This window comes from Camelus bactrianus, chromosome 3 (genome assembly GCF_048773025.1).
Source record: "Camelus bactrianus isolate YW-2024 breed Bactrian camel chromosome 3, ASM4877302v1, whole genome shotgun sequence".
Taxonomy (NCBI): Eukaryota; Metazoa; Chordata; class Mammalia; order Artiodactyla; family Camelidae; genus Camelus; species Camelus bactrianus.
In genome coordinates this window covers 95,103,300-95,120,829 of record NC_133541.1, presented here as the reverse complement: position 1 = coordinate 95,120,829, position 17,530 = coordinate 95,103,300, and the positions used below count along the sequence as shown (strand labels likewise).

Sequence of the window (17,530 nt, the reverse complement as noted above, 5' to 3'; positions counted from 1 at the left end):
GATTTTTAATTTTTACTTTTTAACTACTAGATGATTTTAGTATTCAGCTTATCTAATTCATAAACTATTTATCATAATGTCCTTACATAAGTATTTGGGATAATTTTAGAATAACAGTAAATTTTTTTGGACTGCTACATGGCTTCTCGTTCAGTTTAAATATAAGGACACACACATATAAAATAAATATAAGCTATTTAACATTATTAAAAAACATGATAATATTTAATATATATTTTAAAGTTGCCATTTGTTACAGTGAAAATGTATAAATAATACCACTTAACCAGTCTTTTTTCTTTAGCCTTAACTTTATTTTAAACATATAAAAAAAAGATATTTTATGTATTTCTTTATGAAAAAGTGATATATTCTTGTCTGTTTCAGACCTGTGGATATCTGGGCTTTGGGCTGTATGATCATTGAGATGGCCACTGGAAATCCCTATCTTCCTAGCAGCTCTGATTTGGATTTACTTCATAAAATTGTTTTAAAAGTAGGTAGGTATTTCTAAAATATACTGTTAAATGGCTCGAATAAATAGTTTCAGATCAATTCTTCTTGATTTTCAAATTTAGTTTTTTCTTCAAAAGAACAGTAAATAATATTGTTTTGATAGATGATTGTAGATGAATGCCTGAGGCTGATAAAGAAGGTAGAAAATTCTCCTCTGATTTTACAAGTAATACTTTTCTTTTCCCTGATGCAAATATCTACGTTATATGTTGATGGGCAATACAAAGAAAAATAGTAAAATAGAAACCTACTTCAATTTGCCTCACAATTTTAAAACTTTGTCTTCTGCAAATGTTTACTTCTCTCAAAGAGGAGTTCTAAATAATAGAGTTGATTTAAAGATTTTTTGAAGCACTTGGAAATAAAAAACCAATTATTTACTGAGAAAACTTTTTTTAACCACAGTATATAAGCAGATAGCTAAATAACTTATTGAAAAATATATTTGATGATAGCTGAATTATTTGATGATCTGCTTTGACTACCCAAACATTTTCATGGTTAGCCTTGCTTAGCGAGATCGACCTATCTTCTTTCCATCTATCTATCTATCTTAGAGCATCATACTTTTTTGTGTCATCTTTAAAGTTCTGGTTATGAGGTTAACCTCCTTTAGAAGGAACCCTGGAGGTGATGGGATCAATTTTGTCATTTTACAGATGGGGAGATCGAGGTACAGAAAAGGAAAATTGCCCAAGGTCACAGAACTAGTTATATCAAAACTGGTGTTGAACTTAGCTCTCTCCATTTCTATTTATAGTTCTTTCTATTTTATTACTATTCTATAGCCCTGTTTCTTCTTTGCAGTATTTCTGTTTCTAAATAATTTTAATATTTTAGCTGTTCTGAGTAAGACTTTGCTGATAAACATTTGGTAGTTAAACCATTTAGATACTCTTATGGGAATATGTAAAAGTTTGAATGTCCTTTTTCTGATAACATTATATATTCTGTCTTTTATTTTGGGAAAAGAAAATGAACCTGGTGGTTTTAAGTTCTCTACTGCCTCTGTGCTACTGACAGATTGCTGGGGAAAAGCTCAAATTTTTTATGCTGTATTCACATAGTTCTTTGTTCAACTTTAAAAATTAAAAGAACTTAACTGTTTTTCTACCTTTTTAGTAATTTAATGCAGACCATATAGCAATTTGATTATTTTGATTGTAGAATAATCTCTTTGTTTTCTTTTATCTATATATATACATTTTTTTCCTTTCTTTTCAGGCAATTTGACACCTCACTTGCAGAGTATCTTTTCCAAGAGTCCCATTTTTACTGGGGTAGTCCTTCCTCAAGTCCAACACCCCAAAAGTCCAAGAAAAAAATACCCAAAGCTAAATGGATTGTTGGCAGATATAGTTCACGTATGTTTAGAGTTCAAGGATTTATTTCTGGGAAATTTGCAAAAATTATAATACAGTTTGGGGATATTACTTTAATGCAATTCCAAAATGATTTGTGAAGTAATGTTATCTGTTAGAAGTTGTTGTTTTCCTCTGTCTTTATATCTTTAGTTCAGAGAAATTAAAAGTCATAGACTCTAAGAACTGAAAGCCCCCTAGGGTAATCCTGTCCATTATTTTTAGTTTATCCCAACTTTATTGATAAATAGAGATAAACTGGAAAAATTCTAAAGACTTACCATGTTTATTACCACCTCTTAACAGCCAGTCTTCCTAACAGGCTACCCAAGGGATCTGTTCCTTGTACAGTGGTGTCCTAAGGTATATACAAGCCATTGGCAGCTGCAGTTTTAATATTGCTTGAGCATACAGCAGTGCCAAAATTCACCTTGAATTGGAGAAAACAAAAACATGTGTAGCACTCTTAAATTAGTTTAAATTTCAAATTTCATTTTGAACAATATAATAAATATGCTCGCATTCTTAGTACAGAATTCAAAAGGTAAGAGAATTACTTATTTCTGCTTATTTTCTATTTATATTCTTTCCAGCCGGTTTTCTTTTTCAGGATCAACTAAGTTATCTTATTTCTAATGTATAGCCCTTTAAAAAATGGTTACCTAAATTTCGAAGCAAGTATAGTGTAGTGTTTATAAGGAGAGGCTCTGGATTCACATTAACTACCTTCAAAACTCAGCTCTGTCACTAATAAGCTCTGTAAACTTGGGCAAGTCACTTAATCTCTGTGCCTCAGTTTACTGGGCTGTAAAACAATATTGCCAATACTGATTTTGGGGGAATGAATGATTAATGAGTTAATTGCAGAAATGTTCTTAGCAGGTGGCCTTGAATAAACTGTCAACAACTGTTGTTAGTGTTAATTATTATAGCTGTTATTTAAATAAACCTAAACAAATGAGAGGTAACATCTAAAGACTATTATCGAAGGAAGTTATTTCATTGGTACCTGGAGAGAACTAGTTTATTAAAGGATCAGATTTGTGTACTACATTTTCACTTTAATTTTTTTTCATTATAGTTTTGATTATACAAAGAATACATAATAATTATAGAAAAAGTAGAAATGCTTGATAAACAGAAAGGAGAAGTTAAGATTTTTCCAATCCCTACAATCCAAGAAAAATTGCTATTAATATTTTGGTTTATATACTTCTAGATTTTTTCCAGCCAAATATATGCATAGAAAATTTTGCTTTTTAAAAAGTGTCACACTTTATACACTACTATGTAACCTGTTTATTTTCACTTAGCAGTATATAATAAGCATACTATTATGGCAATAAATATGGAACTATATCATAATTTTCAATGGTTGCCTAGTGTTTCATTGTAAGACTATACTATAGTTTATTTAACTGATCTTGAAATTTTGGACATTTGTTTTCAGGTTTTTTCCCTCACTGTTGGTAAAGGTGCTACAGTGAACATCTTTTATATGTCTTTATGAACTTGTTATATTATTTGCTTAGGATAAGTTCCTAGAAGTGTGAATAGTGGGCCAAAGGGTTTATGCTTTTTAGGATTTTTGACATATTTTGCTAATTTTCCTCCAGAACAGTTTCACTGATTTAGCCTCAAGAACTGTCAAGTCATCTCTCCTCTCAATCTAACATTGAATATTATAATTTTAAAATATTTGCCAATTTAATAAGTTAGGAATAAGAATCTTTTTAAAAATTGCACTTACATCATTACAGGAAGGTTGGACATTTTACTAATATTAATTGGTCATTTGTAGTTCTTACTTTAAGAACCCTCAACCTATTTGTCATTTAAAGTATCTCTTTTCATATTGATTTGTAAAATAATAAGCATTATTATTAGTCTTTTGTCATATGTTATAAATACTTTTTTCAACTTGAATAATCCAGTGATTTGGAATGCTGCATTTATTCTAGATGAAAAGCTTCTACATGCTTGGGTCTGTTTGTATTTTGTTGATTTCTCTTTATTCTAATACAGTTATAATTTTGATTGATTATTGTAACTTTAAAATACATTTTAATATCTGAGGTAGAGTATGTATTTTTTCCTAGATTTAAATTCTAAAGAAAACCTTATTGTGGTATAATTTCTGTACAGTGAACTAAAACACATATTTCAGATGTACAATTTGATGAATTTTGATAGATGTATTCACCTGTGAAACCACCACCACAAGCAAGTTACCTAACTAATGTTTCCATCACTCCCAAAGAAGTTCTTATGTCCTTTTGTAATCCATCTTTCCCTTCATTCCTATCCCCAGACAACCACTGATGTACTTTCTGTCACTATAGTTTACATTTTCTATAATAGTATGTAAGTGAAATCACATAGTATATACTCTTTTATGTTTGGCTTCTTTAACTTAGCACTATGGTTTAGAGATTCATTCATGTTTTTGTGTGTATCAGTGTTCATTTTTATTGCTGAGTAGTATTCCAGTGTATGGATCATATCATAGTCTTTCATCCTCTTGTTTTGGGTTGTTTCCTATTTTTGGCTATTACTAATAAAATGGCTATTAACATTCACTTGCAAGTCTTTGTGTAGATGTATATTTTTATTTCTTTTGGGAAACTGCTAGTCTGTTTCTCAAAGTATCATTTTTTACATTTCCCAAACTAGGGCATGTGTTTACATTTTCTGAATTATATTACTCACAGAAGGAATATTTATCTGCTTTTAATAGGCTATGACTTAGGCAGACCTTTTAGCATTCTTCTTACTGAGTTTTGTTGATGGATTACTATTATCTTCTACATAAGCACATATTTTTTAGCTAGTTGCGATTTTAAGGATCTGAGTATTCCCACGTCATAAAGTAGATAATGGACTCAATTTTACTTTGTCAATCAATTTTGTTTAAATTGTGGTAAAAAACACATAATGTGAAATCTATCCTCTTACCAATTTAAAAATATACAGTACAGTATTGTTAACTATATTCACATTGTTGTATAACAGATCTCTACAACTTTTTCTGTGAATCAATTTAAACATATACCTTTTGAAATAAACAAAAATGTAATATTATATTCAATTACTTTGGTTATTCTGGATTTTAACTCTACTTTTTCTATTTACAAGATTTTAGATAAATTACTTGGCCTCTCTGGGCCTCAGTCTCCTCATCTATACAATGAGGATAACAATAATACCTACCTTCTAGGGTTGTTGTTGGGATCAAGTAATAGGAAGAGGCTAGAAAGAGTGTTTTATGGCACACAGTAAGCATCAATAAAAGCTACCTATTAGTAGTACGTTTTGCCTTATTTTAGAAGAAAAATGAAAATTATAAATCAAATTGCTTTTATTCAAATTCTATCTTTAATATTTTGATTAGAGAAATGTATTCTAGTTATAATTATGATTATTTAATTACATATGAGTTAATTATATGCAACTTATTATCTAAAACTCTTCCTTCCATTATCTTTTTGTTTTGTGAATTTTGGGGGAGTTCTCTACTCAGTTCAAATACTCACAAGATAAAGAAAAAGAAAAGAGCTGTTCTGATAATGGATTATTGAAAGATTTGGGGGCTTGAATATTTGTGAAATTGTTTCATGCCATAGAGCACTGGATTAAGAATCAGACAATGTGAGGTAAAATTCTAGTTTGGCAAATCGCTAATCATGCTTCTAGCTCTGTAAAATGGAAATGCTTATCTATGAACTTTCTTTCCACCTTACCAGACTGATAAGATAATCAAAATAAGCTAATTTAATTCTTGCTAATTACAGCAGAAATAGACCAACTTCTGTTTTGGTTAGAATCATATGATATTTAACCTGTAATAATGCCTTACAAATATAAATTTCTTAGAAAAATAAATGGTCAAAACTCATTGTCAGAAATTCCTGAGGTCTAATCCCATCTTTTCAAGAACTCTTAGCTCTGAGTAATTAATTACATCTACATTTGTCAAATAAATTTAACATTTAGCTTATGGAGCCCTGTTAAGAGCTTATTTAACATTAGAATATTTGTAAATTTTCCAGGCTTGTTTACAAATTGATCCTGCTGAGAGGATATCATCTACTGATCTTTTGCATCATGAGTATTTTACTAGAGATGGATTTATTGAAAAGTAAGCATTTTGAATGAGTGTGGACTTTTTTAGTGTACTAAAAAGTTTTTGTATTAGGAAATTTTACTAGCATGAGAATTGCTACATAGGTTAATATTAAACAACATAAAAATTCAGTTTAACAAAAACTTACTGAGCTTCTGTATTTACTATGTAAACGGTAGAATTACAGGTGTCATGGTGAAAATTTTAATAATAAAAATAATTTCAATTAGCATTCATTACACAGTTACTATGTCCTACACAGTGTGCTAAGCTCTTTATACACATTCTCAATTGTCATCAGATGCCAGAGATAACATTAAATAAGTAATCAATACTTCTTAACTTTATTCCTATTTAGACATCTGACTCACAATAATCCAGTTTTTCCTCTCTAATAGCATCTCTGATCTATATATTATAATTAACATTCATTTCCCAGATGGTTTTTGTTTTTTCTCTGCTTTACTTATCCTTTATTGCAGTCCCTGTTGTCTTATTCTCCCCACCAAACTGGAAGTTCCTTGAAGACAAGGACCATGTCTCTTAAAGCCTTTCTGTGTCCCACATTGTATATAAAATATATAATGACATATGATTACCAGGAGGGAAGGGGGTGGAAAGGGATAAATTGGGAGTTCGAAATTTGCAAATATTAACTACTGTATATAAAATAGATAAACAACAAGTTTCTACTGTATAACACATGGAACTATATTCAATATCTTGTAGTAACCTATAATGAAAAAGAATATGAAAATGAATATATGTATGTATATGTATGACTGAAATATACTGTATACCAGAAATTGATACATTATAACTGACTGTACTTCAATTTAAAAAAATATATATATATAATAATGATAATGTAGATTAATAAGTCAGCCATGCTTCTTAAAAAAATACCATTTTCTATTTGGGCTTTGAAAGAAACAGAGAAAGTTTATCATTAATTTCAAAATCATTCAGTTTGCCTTTGGATGTGAGGTCAGAAACATGAATATCAATTAAAAATGTGATAGAGTTAAGATTAACCATAAAAAAGTCCAGGAACTGCCATTGAAGATAGACTGAAATAGAAAAAGGCAAAGAAAAGAGAATCTGAAAGTAGCTAGAACTTCGTGTATTTTAGGAATTTTAATCTAAAACAAAAATGAGAAGAAGATATATTGAAAGTGCCATTGATGAAAAGTGTCAGTTGTTGAATGAAAAAAGTGCTTCCTATCAGTTCTACCTAGACAAAGTTGATTTCTTTTGGGTATTTAGATATTAGAATTTTATTATTATAGGGTGAAAGTTCTTGAGTTTCAATTATAAAGTGCTCAGAAAATATTTGGGGAAGATCTTTTACTTTGATAAGAGGCCTCTTCCTTTCGTGGACCTTCTGCAGTACCAGGGGGTTTTGACAGAAGTGTGCCATTTTCCACTGTATAGCACAGGGAACTATATTCAATATCTTGTACTAACACTTCCAGAAGTATGCCACTAGTTATTTTCTTCATCTCCTCACACTACCTTTTACTAGAATTTTAGGGAAGAATTCATTCATGGAAGAATTCATTCAGTCCCAAACTGATAGGAATAGCTGCTTCAAGGAGGAGAACTGTGCAACTCAGGGAGAGGGGTGGGAAGGAGTCTTCACAGTATAGCCTTTTGAGTTTTGAGCCATGTGAATGGATTTTCTACTAAGAAATGGATAACTGGGGGGAAAAAGGGAAACTAAAACCAAAACAATTTCCCTTTAATACTGATGTATTCTGTTATATTTTATACTAAAAATCTTTCCCTAGAGTAAGATTTCAGAAACTAGGCCATCTTTTAAGTACTGTTGCTTTAAAGAACCACTTTAAAGGATAAAGTGGCCTGAGTTTTCCTTGAAAAGAATAATATATTTATCAAAATTAAAAATAATACTTTGAAGTGGAAGGAAGTTCTAGTGGGTTGAGGTATTTGTGGGAGCAGTCAGGTGGTGGGAGACGCCATATGGGAACCCAAGCTGTGGATTAAGCTTGATCAAAATGACAACCTCCCAAAAGCTTCTTCGTGGCAGAACCCATGGGGGAACAGCCAGAAAACCTTGCCAGTATTGGTGAAGTTCTGGGCAAAAAGCTGGAGGAAAGGATCTTTGACAAGGCCTATGTGGTCTTTGGCCAGTTCCTGTTACTAAAAAAAGATGAAGACCTTTTCCAGGTACAGCTGAAGGACACATGTGACACCAAAGCCAAGCAGTCCCGGGACTGTTTCAGGTGCCTTAAAGAGTGGTATGAAGCTTTCTTGTAATACTCTCTGAGGAGCCACCCTTCCCTAGCCCCAGCATTGAGTCTCCAGAGTTTGCAGCCAAATGAGGCCTCCTCCCCTGTCCTCTACAAAGGAAAAGATTACTGTTGTCATTGTCACCTCCAATGTACTCCAGCGTCTTTTGGGAATTCTCTCCCTTCATCATTTCCACTTTTTTGGAATTCTCATTCTTGCATGCATCTCCCTTCTCTCCCTGCCAGTTTTATGTCAGCAGTTACCAGATTTTCTGAGAGGATTCCTTGCCCCTTCCCTCATGACCATCCTTGCCTCTGGTCTGTTTTATGCCATTTAGCCCTTTTTGGCTGAACACTCACTGTCCTTGTAAATTATTTTAAGTCAGTAATGTCAGTGGCTTTAAAAAAAAAAAGAGCAATACTTTGAGTAAACTTTGCATCACAAAAGGGATCTAATTCATTTAAGTCTATTTTGTAAAAGTTTTATTAATAGTTGAATTACCATGGGAAAATTTTTGAAACATGTATCTTTACCAGGAAGCAATTTGTATTTGGTTAATATTGTGCCATCTCTTGGCATGCATTACTGATTATTTATGTTGTAGAGCTAATGTAAATCAATTAATTAAATGGTCCATTAAAGATAAAAAACTACATAAAGTATTTGATATTGCTTGTTTTATCAGATTCATACCAGAACTGAGAGCTAAAATACTACAAGAAGCAAAAGTTAATTCATTCATAAAGCCAAAAGAGAATTTTAAAGAAAATGGGTTTAAGAAAGATGAAAGAAAAATAATTTATACTGATACACTGTTAAGCACTTCAGTTTGGGGAAAGGTAAAAACTGGTTTTCTTTTTAGCCAATATTGCTGTATTATAGTTAGCACTCTAATAATATTAAAAACTGTTCTTCTGACTCAGATTTTGAATGTATCTATTCCAGGAAATGGAAAAAGAGAAAAAGCCCAAGGATATCAAAGTCAGAGTTATTAAAGTCAAAGGAGGAAAAGGAGCTATCTTAGAACCAAAAAAGACACAGTGTGAAGGTAGACACTGTCAACAGGATGCAGCTGAAATTGCTCATACCAGACTTGTAATCAGCGAACCCCCAAACCCTGTCAATCCCAGCACTAACTCTTTGGGCATAAAAGATGATCCACATGCTGGAGGTAGTATGATGATGCCACCCATTAATCTAACTAGCAGTAATTTGATGGCTTCAAATCCCAGTTCAAATCTCTCCCACTCCAATTCAAGGTGAGTTCTAACAGAAAAGAAATAGAAGGAAATAAGCCTAAAGTAATACAGTGTTCTTATATAATGGTATTTCAACACATCAAGTTCATAGCATCTGTATAAACTGAATTTGAAGGTATATTGAAATTATAATCACGTAATGGGCCATTACTAAGTGCTTCCTGTGAATGCTAATGAAGAAATTAACTTTTTTTGGCTATTTAGGTGTTTAGATTTTCACTAATGCCTTTTGGAAAAACCTTTTTTAACAAAAGACTCTCAGAAATAGTACTTCTCATTTGAAAAGAATAATGTAACATGACCTTAGTTTTGATAGTGATGTGCTTTCTTAAGCTTTATTTTTGTATCACAGCAAATTGTCTAAATGGAGAAAGGATAGTTGAGAATAGTTTTATAATCAAATAACTTTTCAAGGTCAAGTATTTTAGGAGAAAAAACAACATTTAGGACCAATTTTAGATTTAGCTACTAATACAGATTGAGAGACTGGTACCGTGAGCCTGGTTAATCAAGGGCAATGTGATGGATGGCAAGGGTCTGTCTAGCGAGGCATCAGGGGCCAGTTCTAAATTTAGGGAAACTACTGTAGCTCTAGATGGAGAAGGACACTAGGTTCAAAATCCTAAGCTGATCCTAGCAGACTGGTGAAGCTTAGTAGTCTGCAGAGGTGGGAAAGTGGACATGTCTGTGTTAGTCCAAAGGTACAACAGGCTACAGACAGCAAGTACTCAATCATTCTTGAAGTGACTTCCAAGCTATAGTTGTAATAATCAGAGTTATGAACTAACCTTGCTCAGAAAGCTCAGAAATTCAGAACCCAGTAGTTAAGAGATCCAGGTTCAGAACAGACAGAAGGGACCAAGTAGGCCAGTTTGAGTAACCCCACAACATGGTTGTCACCACTGATGTTAGCCATGAGTGAGTTATTCTCTGCTTTATTTTCACCTCTATTTAGAGCAATCGGTACTTAAGGACTGACAGTTGCATTTTGGCACTCATTGTTCAAACAGTAGACTACCATGGTACAACTTATCATTATTGAAGCTAAAATAGAAACACTTCTGGGGAGTTCTAATAATTTCTCATTTGTTTTCAAATAATAGGTTAACTGAAAGAGCAAATAAGAGACATACTTCACAGTTTATTGGACAAGTTATGTCTAATAGCAGGCATGAGGATACAGGTCCCACTCAAGTAAGGCAAGAAGCTTATCATTAAAATATGGCCTCTTCAGTGTTATCCCTCTACCTCTTATCCTCTTCTTTATCTTTGGGGCTCTAACACTTTTTAAAATGTGCTTTTAGTTTCCTTTTTTTTCCCTAAGATGAAAATAGGTCATAATTTTCTTAGTGCTTTCACGATTTTAGTTAATTTCATATAACTTGATTTGTGTATTTATTGTGTGACTTAGGGAAAAATATTTTCACCTTTAAAAGTCACAAGACTTTTTGTTTTTTCACGTCCAAAAAATGTTTTTAATATCTCACTTTATAGATAAAAAGCAGTTGTCACATATGTACGTCTTACTTTCCACTAGAAAAAATAATCAGTATAGTTTGTTTCCTTATTTTTCACATAGAAAAGTAGTTTAATTAAAAATTGCAACAGTGTTATTTATAATAATAAATCACTGAAAACAACAGAAATTCTTCCAAGAGCCAGTGACAGGTTAAGTATGTTAGAGTATATCCACACCATGGGGTAACTACAGATTACATTGTGGAAGAGTTCATTAACTTAGGAAAGTTTCTATCGTCTGTTGTCAAATGAGCAAAAACACATAACACAAAAGGTTTTTCCAGAATGCTGGGTTCACAAGTAATTGTTTTCCTTTGGATTTTTCCAGTGTCTAGAGCATATCATTTTGTAAATAGAAAAATAAGTTAATAAGATGAACTGAAACAATTTGTCCAAAGTCAGAGTGCAATGAATAGGATCAAAAATTAAAAGTTGAGACTGTAGTTCTTATGATCAAGACTATTATTCTCAGAATATCCAGTATGATTTAAAAAAAAGTTTACTTTATGAAATTTTTATTGGCATTTGACCTGTTTATATGTTTGATGGTATTCTCTTCTACTTCTTAATTACTAAAATAACCTTGCAAAGATAGTCATTTTTATGCCTGTCTTACACCATCCAAATGGCTAGCAATTCTAAGCTTGTCATTCAATAAGTAGTTACACAGCTTTCTTCAAATTAACTCTTGTTTATTTGTTTGTTTAGAACCAGATGGAGAAGGGTGTGTTTAATGAGCGAACAGGTCAAAGTGACCAAATGGCAAATGGAAACAAAAGGAAGCTGAATTTTTCCAGATCTGACAGGAAAGAATTCCATTTCCCAGAATTGCCTTTCACAATACAGTCAAAGGAGATGAAAGGAATGGAAGGTACACATTTGTTGCATAGCTTTAGAAATCTCCAGACTTCATCTTTTGCAAGACCTTTTTTGGTAGTATAATTTACATGTTATAATGTGGTTTAGGTAGAAAGGAGTATATTGCTGTGCAAAATATTTTCAGCCGATGAGAATTTTTCCCCATATTCAAATAAGGTGTGAGACTTAAAGAAGGTAATTTTAAAGGAGGATTAAGAAAACTTTAAAAAGTAAAATTTTCATTAGTTTAATTTTGTTGAAGTGTTAGATCAGTATTTGAGGAAGTTGTTTTTGGTTCAGTATATGACTGGAGTAAATCACTTTCCTCTGTTTCTCCATGACTATTCGCCCATATAATAACAGGAATGATATATGTGCTTCAGGCATCCAAGGATTTACTAGATTAGGATTTATAACATATATTGAGCTCATAAATGAAACTCATTGTTTTTGCTGAGTAAATGTTATGTTTCTTTGAAGAACAGTGACACCTTGTGAAAAGTTAATATAATAGCAAGAAAATAGTACTTGGACAGCTCAAGAGGAATTATCTGATCCACTTGACAGTTATACTCAGAATTTTAAAAATAAATGTCTTCTTTTAATACCTGGCAGACTATTTGTAAAGTTATATAACAAATCATTTATGATTGGCACATTATACCATTACAACTCACGATTTGTTCAGTCCCTTTATAATAAACTGAGAAACTGACTTCAGTGGATATCAGGAATTTTCATTTGAATCTCTTGGAAAGGAAAGTAAAATTTCAAGGTAGGAATAACAAGTTCTCATTGTTGTTTATATTTCTGCAAAAGTTAAACATATAAAAGTGCTGAAGAGGGAATCAAAGAAAACAGATTCATCTAAAATACCAACTTTAATTAATGCAGATCAATATCAAGAAAAACAGGAGGTAAAACTTTTTTTGTTTAAAGCTTTCATTAAGTAATGCTGTTTAGAACGCTTGACTTAGTATATAAATTTAGCTATTACAATAGCAAGAAAATAGGTAAAAATTCAAAATTCTGTAATCTTTGAAGTTGAGAAATAGAACTGTATTTTCCTAGAATAACCAAATACTAAAGGTTTTAAAAAGTTATTTTGGGGGAGTAGTAAATACCCACTCTCATTTGAATGTTGAGTGACTGAATATACAGTACCCAAGGAAGATAATATATGTTATGTGTACTACCTGGTGGTGGGTAAGCCATGCCAGAGGAAAGGGATAATGGTGTAAACATCGGGCTGTAGCAGCCACAAGAACATATATATTTGTCTTTAGCCCTTTTCTTCCTGCTTTTTCTCCAACTTATCCCACCCCCATCTCTGCTGTCTATCTAATTCCCTGTTTTCACAAAGATTTGCTCTTAGCTATCAGATAATCTTGAATTTTATTTGGGAATCTTGAAGAAGCGATCAACATTCAAATGAATACTCTCTAAAATATTCTTTTAAGGGAAGGGGATTGTGCTGAGCACCCACTGAATTATATAGACAACCTTCTATCCTGCATACTTGTGAGGTCATCAACTTCGTTATCTGTTCCTTATTTTTTAAATAAAATTGACTACATTTTTATTCATGATAAAATTAGCATGTACTTATTAAGGAAATTTAAAGAAATTAGAAAAATAGAAACATTAATCTCAAACTATGTAAGAAGGCATTTTAATTAAGTCTATTCAATCTCTACAACATTCAGATGAAAGGGTTATCAGACATTGTTAGATATATTTTCACAGTGACATTAATGCCTTATTCTGGGCCTAGAACTTGTTAACAACTCCACAATCAACTTTGCAGAAAAGAAGTAGTTTCTAGGTAGAACAAGAAAGGCATTAATGGTCATCTTTTAGTTTGTTATAAAAAGTAATAAGGTAGCTTTAAACTTCTAAACTTGGGTGACTTATTGATCTCACAGTGTGTTAAACAGCACCAGGGTTGGCACATTTTTTGAATGATTGGGTGAGTTAGGGTTCTTGAATTTGGGAAGACTAGTAATGTGCTACATGTGTTTATCCTACTGTCCTATGAGAACCCCCAAAACTAAAGTTACATTTCAATGCAGGAAGAAAGGAACTCTTAAGATAGTTCTGTCACTTAAAAAAATACATAAGTAAATAGGAGGGAAAATCCCTTCTTGCTCATATGGTGTAGAATGCCTGAAAAGATAATCTTTTTAAGAGTAACCTTGAAACAGTTGTAGTTATTAGAAATATCCAAAAGTCATCAATGATGATTGTAGTTTATTTGTACTAATCATTTAAATGCAGTTCTGACAAATGACTGAAATTGCATGTAGGGCTGGTCCAAATGCTTTTAATAAGTTAATGTCAGAATTAAGAAAATTTCCTAAATTTTGAGTTGGTAGTTTGTTATTTTAGAGCATGAGAGAATTTGACATGTTTTTAAAAACATGAAATAGGGAATACCAGCTTTGTTCTGTTCTTGGCTCTGCCATTCATTTGCTTTCGAATTACCGAATTGCATCCAGGCACTTCCCGTTATACATTAAACTCTTTCAGGCATCTTAAATGTATACTGAAATAGTATATACATGTATTGAATAGACTCTGACCTAGAGAGAAACCCTAATTACTGCTAATGAGTGAGTTAGGCAAGAGAGAAAGAATCCATACAAAAGCCACCTTCAATTTTATCTCACGATGATAATAAGGAATACTTTGCTAGAGGGTCTCCCTGTACCTATAAAATAACACCCAGGTACAAAATACAAATACTTATCTTTGGCTCTATTTCCTTAGCCAAAGACTCACCATGTCCTCAATTAAGTTCCTGTTTCTATTTACTTTTTAGAATACAGGAAATGCACAAACTGAAAGGAAGAAGAACCTGCCAGATGTAGAGTAGAAAATGCAGCAGCTGAAAATTCAGGGAATCCCAGAATCACTGTATGGTTAAAAAAAAATCCTTTTTATTAATATGACATACACAAAAGTGCTGACTAGAGAATTCTACAGATATATTGTAAATCCTGTGTAGTTATGTGTATACTCACCTCAGTTTGTTTTTAAATTTCTTAATCTTTAGATTATTCATGTTTTCTTAATTTGAACATTAATTTATAAAAACTGCCTAACTAGTGCATCCTAATAAAACTACAGCTTACATTAAGTCATATAATTTTATCTGATGACCTGTTATCTCAGTCATGTTTGATTAGTGGTCATTCTAAGCTTTGGTTCAAAACTTTATAGATAGAAAAGCTTCCAGATGTGTAATAAAGTGAGATTCCAATATCTGGGAGCACCAAACATTTCTGAGCAAACAAATACACTTGATAAGCATGAAACAGGGGTTTTGTTCCACACTGGACATTCCGGAGCAGCATTTAAACATGTCATGAAGGTTGTTTAAAAGAATGGAACTCTTTTGGCTTGGCAAGCATGTTTATCCTTTAGTAGTTTGCTTAGAATATATTGTTACGTATAATTTAACATTAATACAGTCAAGGTTTTGGCAACATGTATTTACATTCTTATCCTTGGTTCTTATTGGCTTGGTTTCTAATTTTAGGGTGGAGATGGCCATTGTAAGGGGAAGAATTTGAAGAGGAACAGATTTTTTTTCTGGTAGGGTCTTTTCTTTTAAATCTTAAAAATACAAATTGGCAAGTCTTCCCTTTAATTTTACATGCAGTGGAAATGTAACGTGAGCTGTTAAGACAGCAATTCCTCTGCATTAGCATCGTCCAACTTTGTTTTGTTAGTAAACCACTGTTTTTTTCTTTCTTTCTTTTTTCTAAGAATTCTGTTGATGTGATGCTTTGATTTGGATTTATAAAGTCGTCTCCTTTCTGCCTGCTTCTTTACTTGCCATGATTACTGAGTAGGTGATACATCCTGTCATATGACCCACACTGTGTATATACTGATTTCTGCCCTCTGCTAGTCACATAATGTAAGTGTCAGTTATTTCCTAAAATGCTCAGGCTTCCTGAAGTGAATTCTTAATGAAATATCTGACCATTAAAAAAATATATTCATTACCATTACATGATTATAAATATGTTCTGTTAATCGGCTATAAAAGCATTTATAATATTTATAAAGTATCTGAAAATTATATGGTATTTAACTGTTACATTTTTGTATACTTTTAAACAACTATCAGCACGCTTCCGGTTTCCTAGTTCCAGCTGATAGTGCCTTTTATGTGGTACAGACTTTTTCTATTTAAGTACAATCCAGAAGAGGTATACAACTAAAATTCTTGATTGTTGTATTTTTTAAAAAACAATAAAGTGAGGTTATCTGGTATTTTACCAGGAGTCTGCCTGATTTCCTATTTACTAAATAGACATGAAAAACAAAGGAAAACATAATTTCTTTATTACAATATTGTGATTTCTTTTCAATTCATTAAACGGTTGATAAGAATAAACAGCTGAGATTATTATATATAATATACCTTTCTAACAGACTCCCTGTTAGCTTTAGTAACTAATCTCCTCCAGGGAGATTAAGAGTTGTCCCTGTGGTAGGTTTACTAAATAGAAGTTTGCCCATTGCCTGTTGCATTTATATATTTGTTAATCCTTATATCAAAATATTGTGCTTTTTTTCCAATTTCTACAAAAATGCGTGCTGAGATTTTGATTGGGATAGTGTTAAGTCTATACATCAATTTGACTAAAATGGATATCTTAGAAATATTGAATCTTCCAATCTACAAGCATGGTGTAAACTCTCCATTTATTTAGATCTTCAAATTTTTTCCTGTAATATTTTGGAGTAGTCTTATACATAATTCATTAAATTTATTCATATGTTTTTTGTTTTTTATGCTATTATGAATGGTATTTTTAATATCACCTTTTGGTTGATTGTTGCTAGTATTACAGAGATACAATTTGTTTTTCTATATTGATCTTGTATTCTGAGACCTTGCTAAATTAAATTCACTTATTCTCATAGGTTTCCTTCATTCCTTTGTTCCTTCCTTCTTATTCAGTTATAGCATCTGCAGATAAGGATAGTTTTACTTTTTCCTTTCTAGTGTTTATGCCCTTTATTCCTTTTTCTTTCCTTATGGTACTGACTGTGATGTGTGATAATGCTGACCAGGAGTAGTGGGAGTGGACATTTTTGCCTTTTTACCTGTACCAGACAGAAAACATACAGCCTTTTCTTATTAAGTGTGATGTTAATTGTAGGTTTTATGTAGATGATTTTTATTAGCTTGAGGAAGTTTCCTTTTTTTTCTGTTTGCTGAGTTGTCCTTACCATGTGTTAAATTTTGCTAAATGCTTTTCCTGTATCTACTGAGATGTTCTTATGATTTTCCTCCTTTATTCCTTTAATATGAATTACATTAATTAATATTTTCATGAAATCAGCCCTACATTCCTAGGATTAAATGCCACTTGATCTTTTTTATGTATTGTATTGTATTGTATTAGTTAGTATTTTATTAAGAATTTTGGCATTTACATTAATGAGAGATTTTAATCCCCTTGTTTTTCTTGTATTGTCTTTGTCTGCTTTTGGTATCAGCATTATGGTGCTTCCTAAAATGAGTCATTAAGTCTTCACTTCTCTTCTGTTTTCTGAAAGAATTTGTGTTGAGTTGACTTTATTTTCTCCTTAAATATTTGCTAGAAATCACCAGTGAAGAC

General features: G+C 31.9%; 1 protein-coding gene and 1 pseudogene across 23 annotated transcripts in view; both read left to right on the top strand.

The window, feature by feature from the left end:
• The window catches only part of CDKL3 (cyclin dependent kinase like 3), an 85,555-nt gene that overhangs the window by 23,403 nt on the left and 44,622 nt on the right, over nt 1-17,530 (top strand). For 15 of the 23 annotated variants that reach the window (XM_045507913.2, XM_045507912.2, XM_074360684.1 and 12 more), the window contains 9 exons: nt 388-500; nt 1,741-1,880; nt 5,927-6,015; nt 8,939-9,092; nt 9,199-9,512; nt 10,616-10,706; nt 11,739-11,901; nt 12,708-12,805; nt 15,430-15,485. In XM_045507913.2, the coding sequence (XP_045363869.2) occupies nt 388-500; nt 1,741-1,880; nt 5,927-6,015; nt 8,939-9,092; nt 9,199-9,512; nt 10,616-10,706; nt 11,739-11,901; nt 12,708-12,805; nt 15,430-15,485 (1,218 nt within the window). The other 8 variants (XM_074360686.1, XM_074360685.1, XM_045507917.2 and 5 more) reach the window with 5 other exon arrangements.
• Nucleotides 6,025-8,932, top strand: LOC141577083 (barrier-to-autointegration factor pseudogene; annotated as a pseudogene).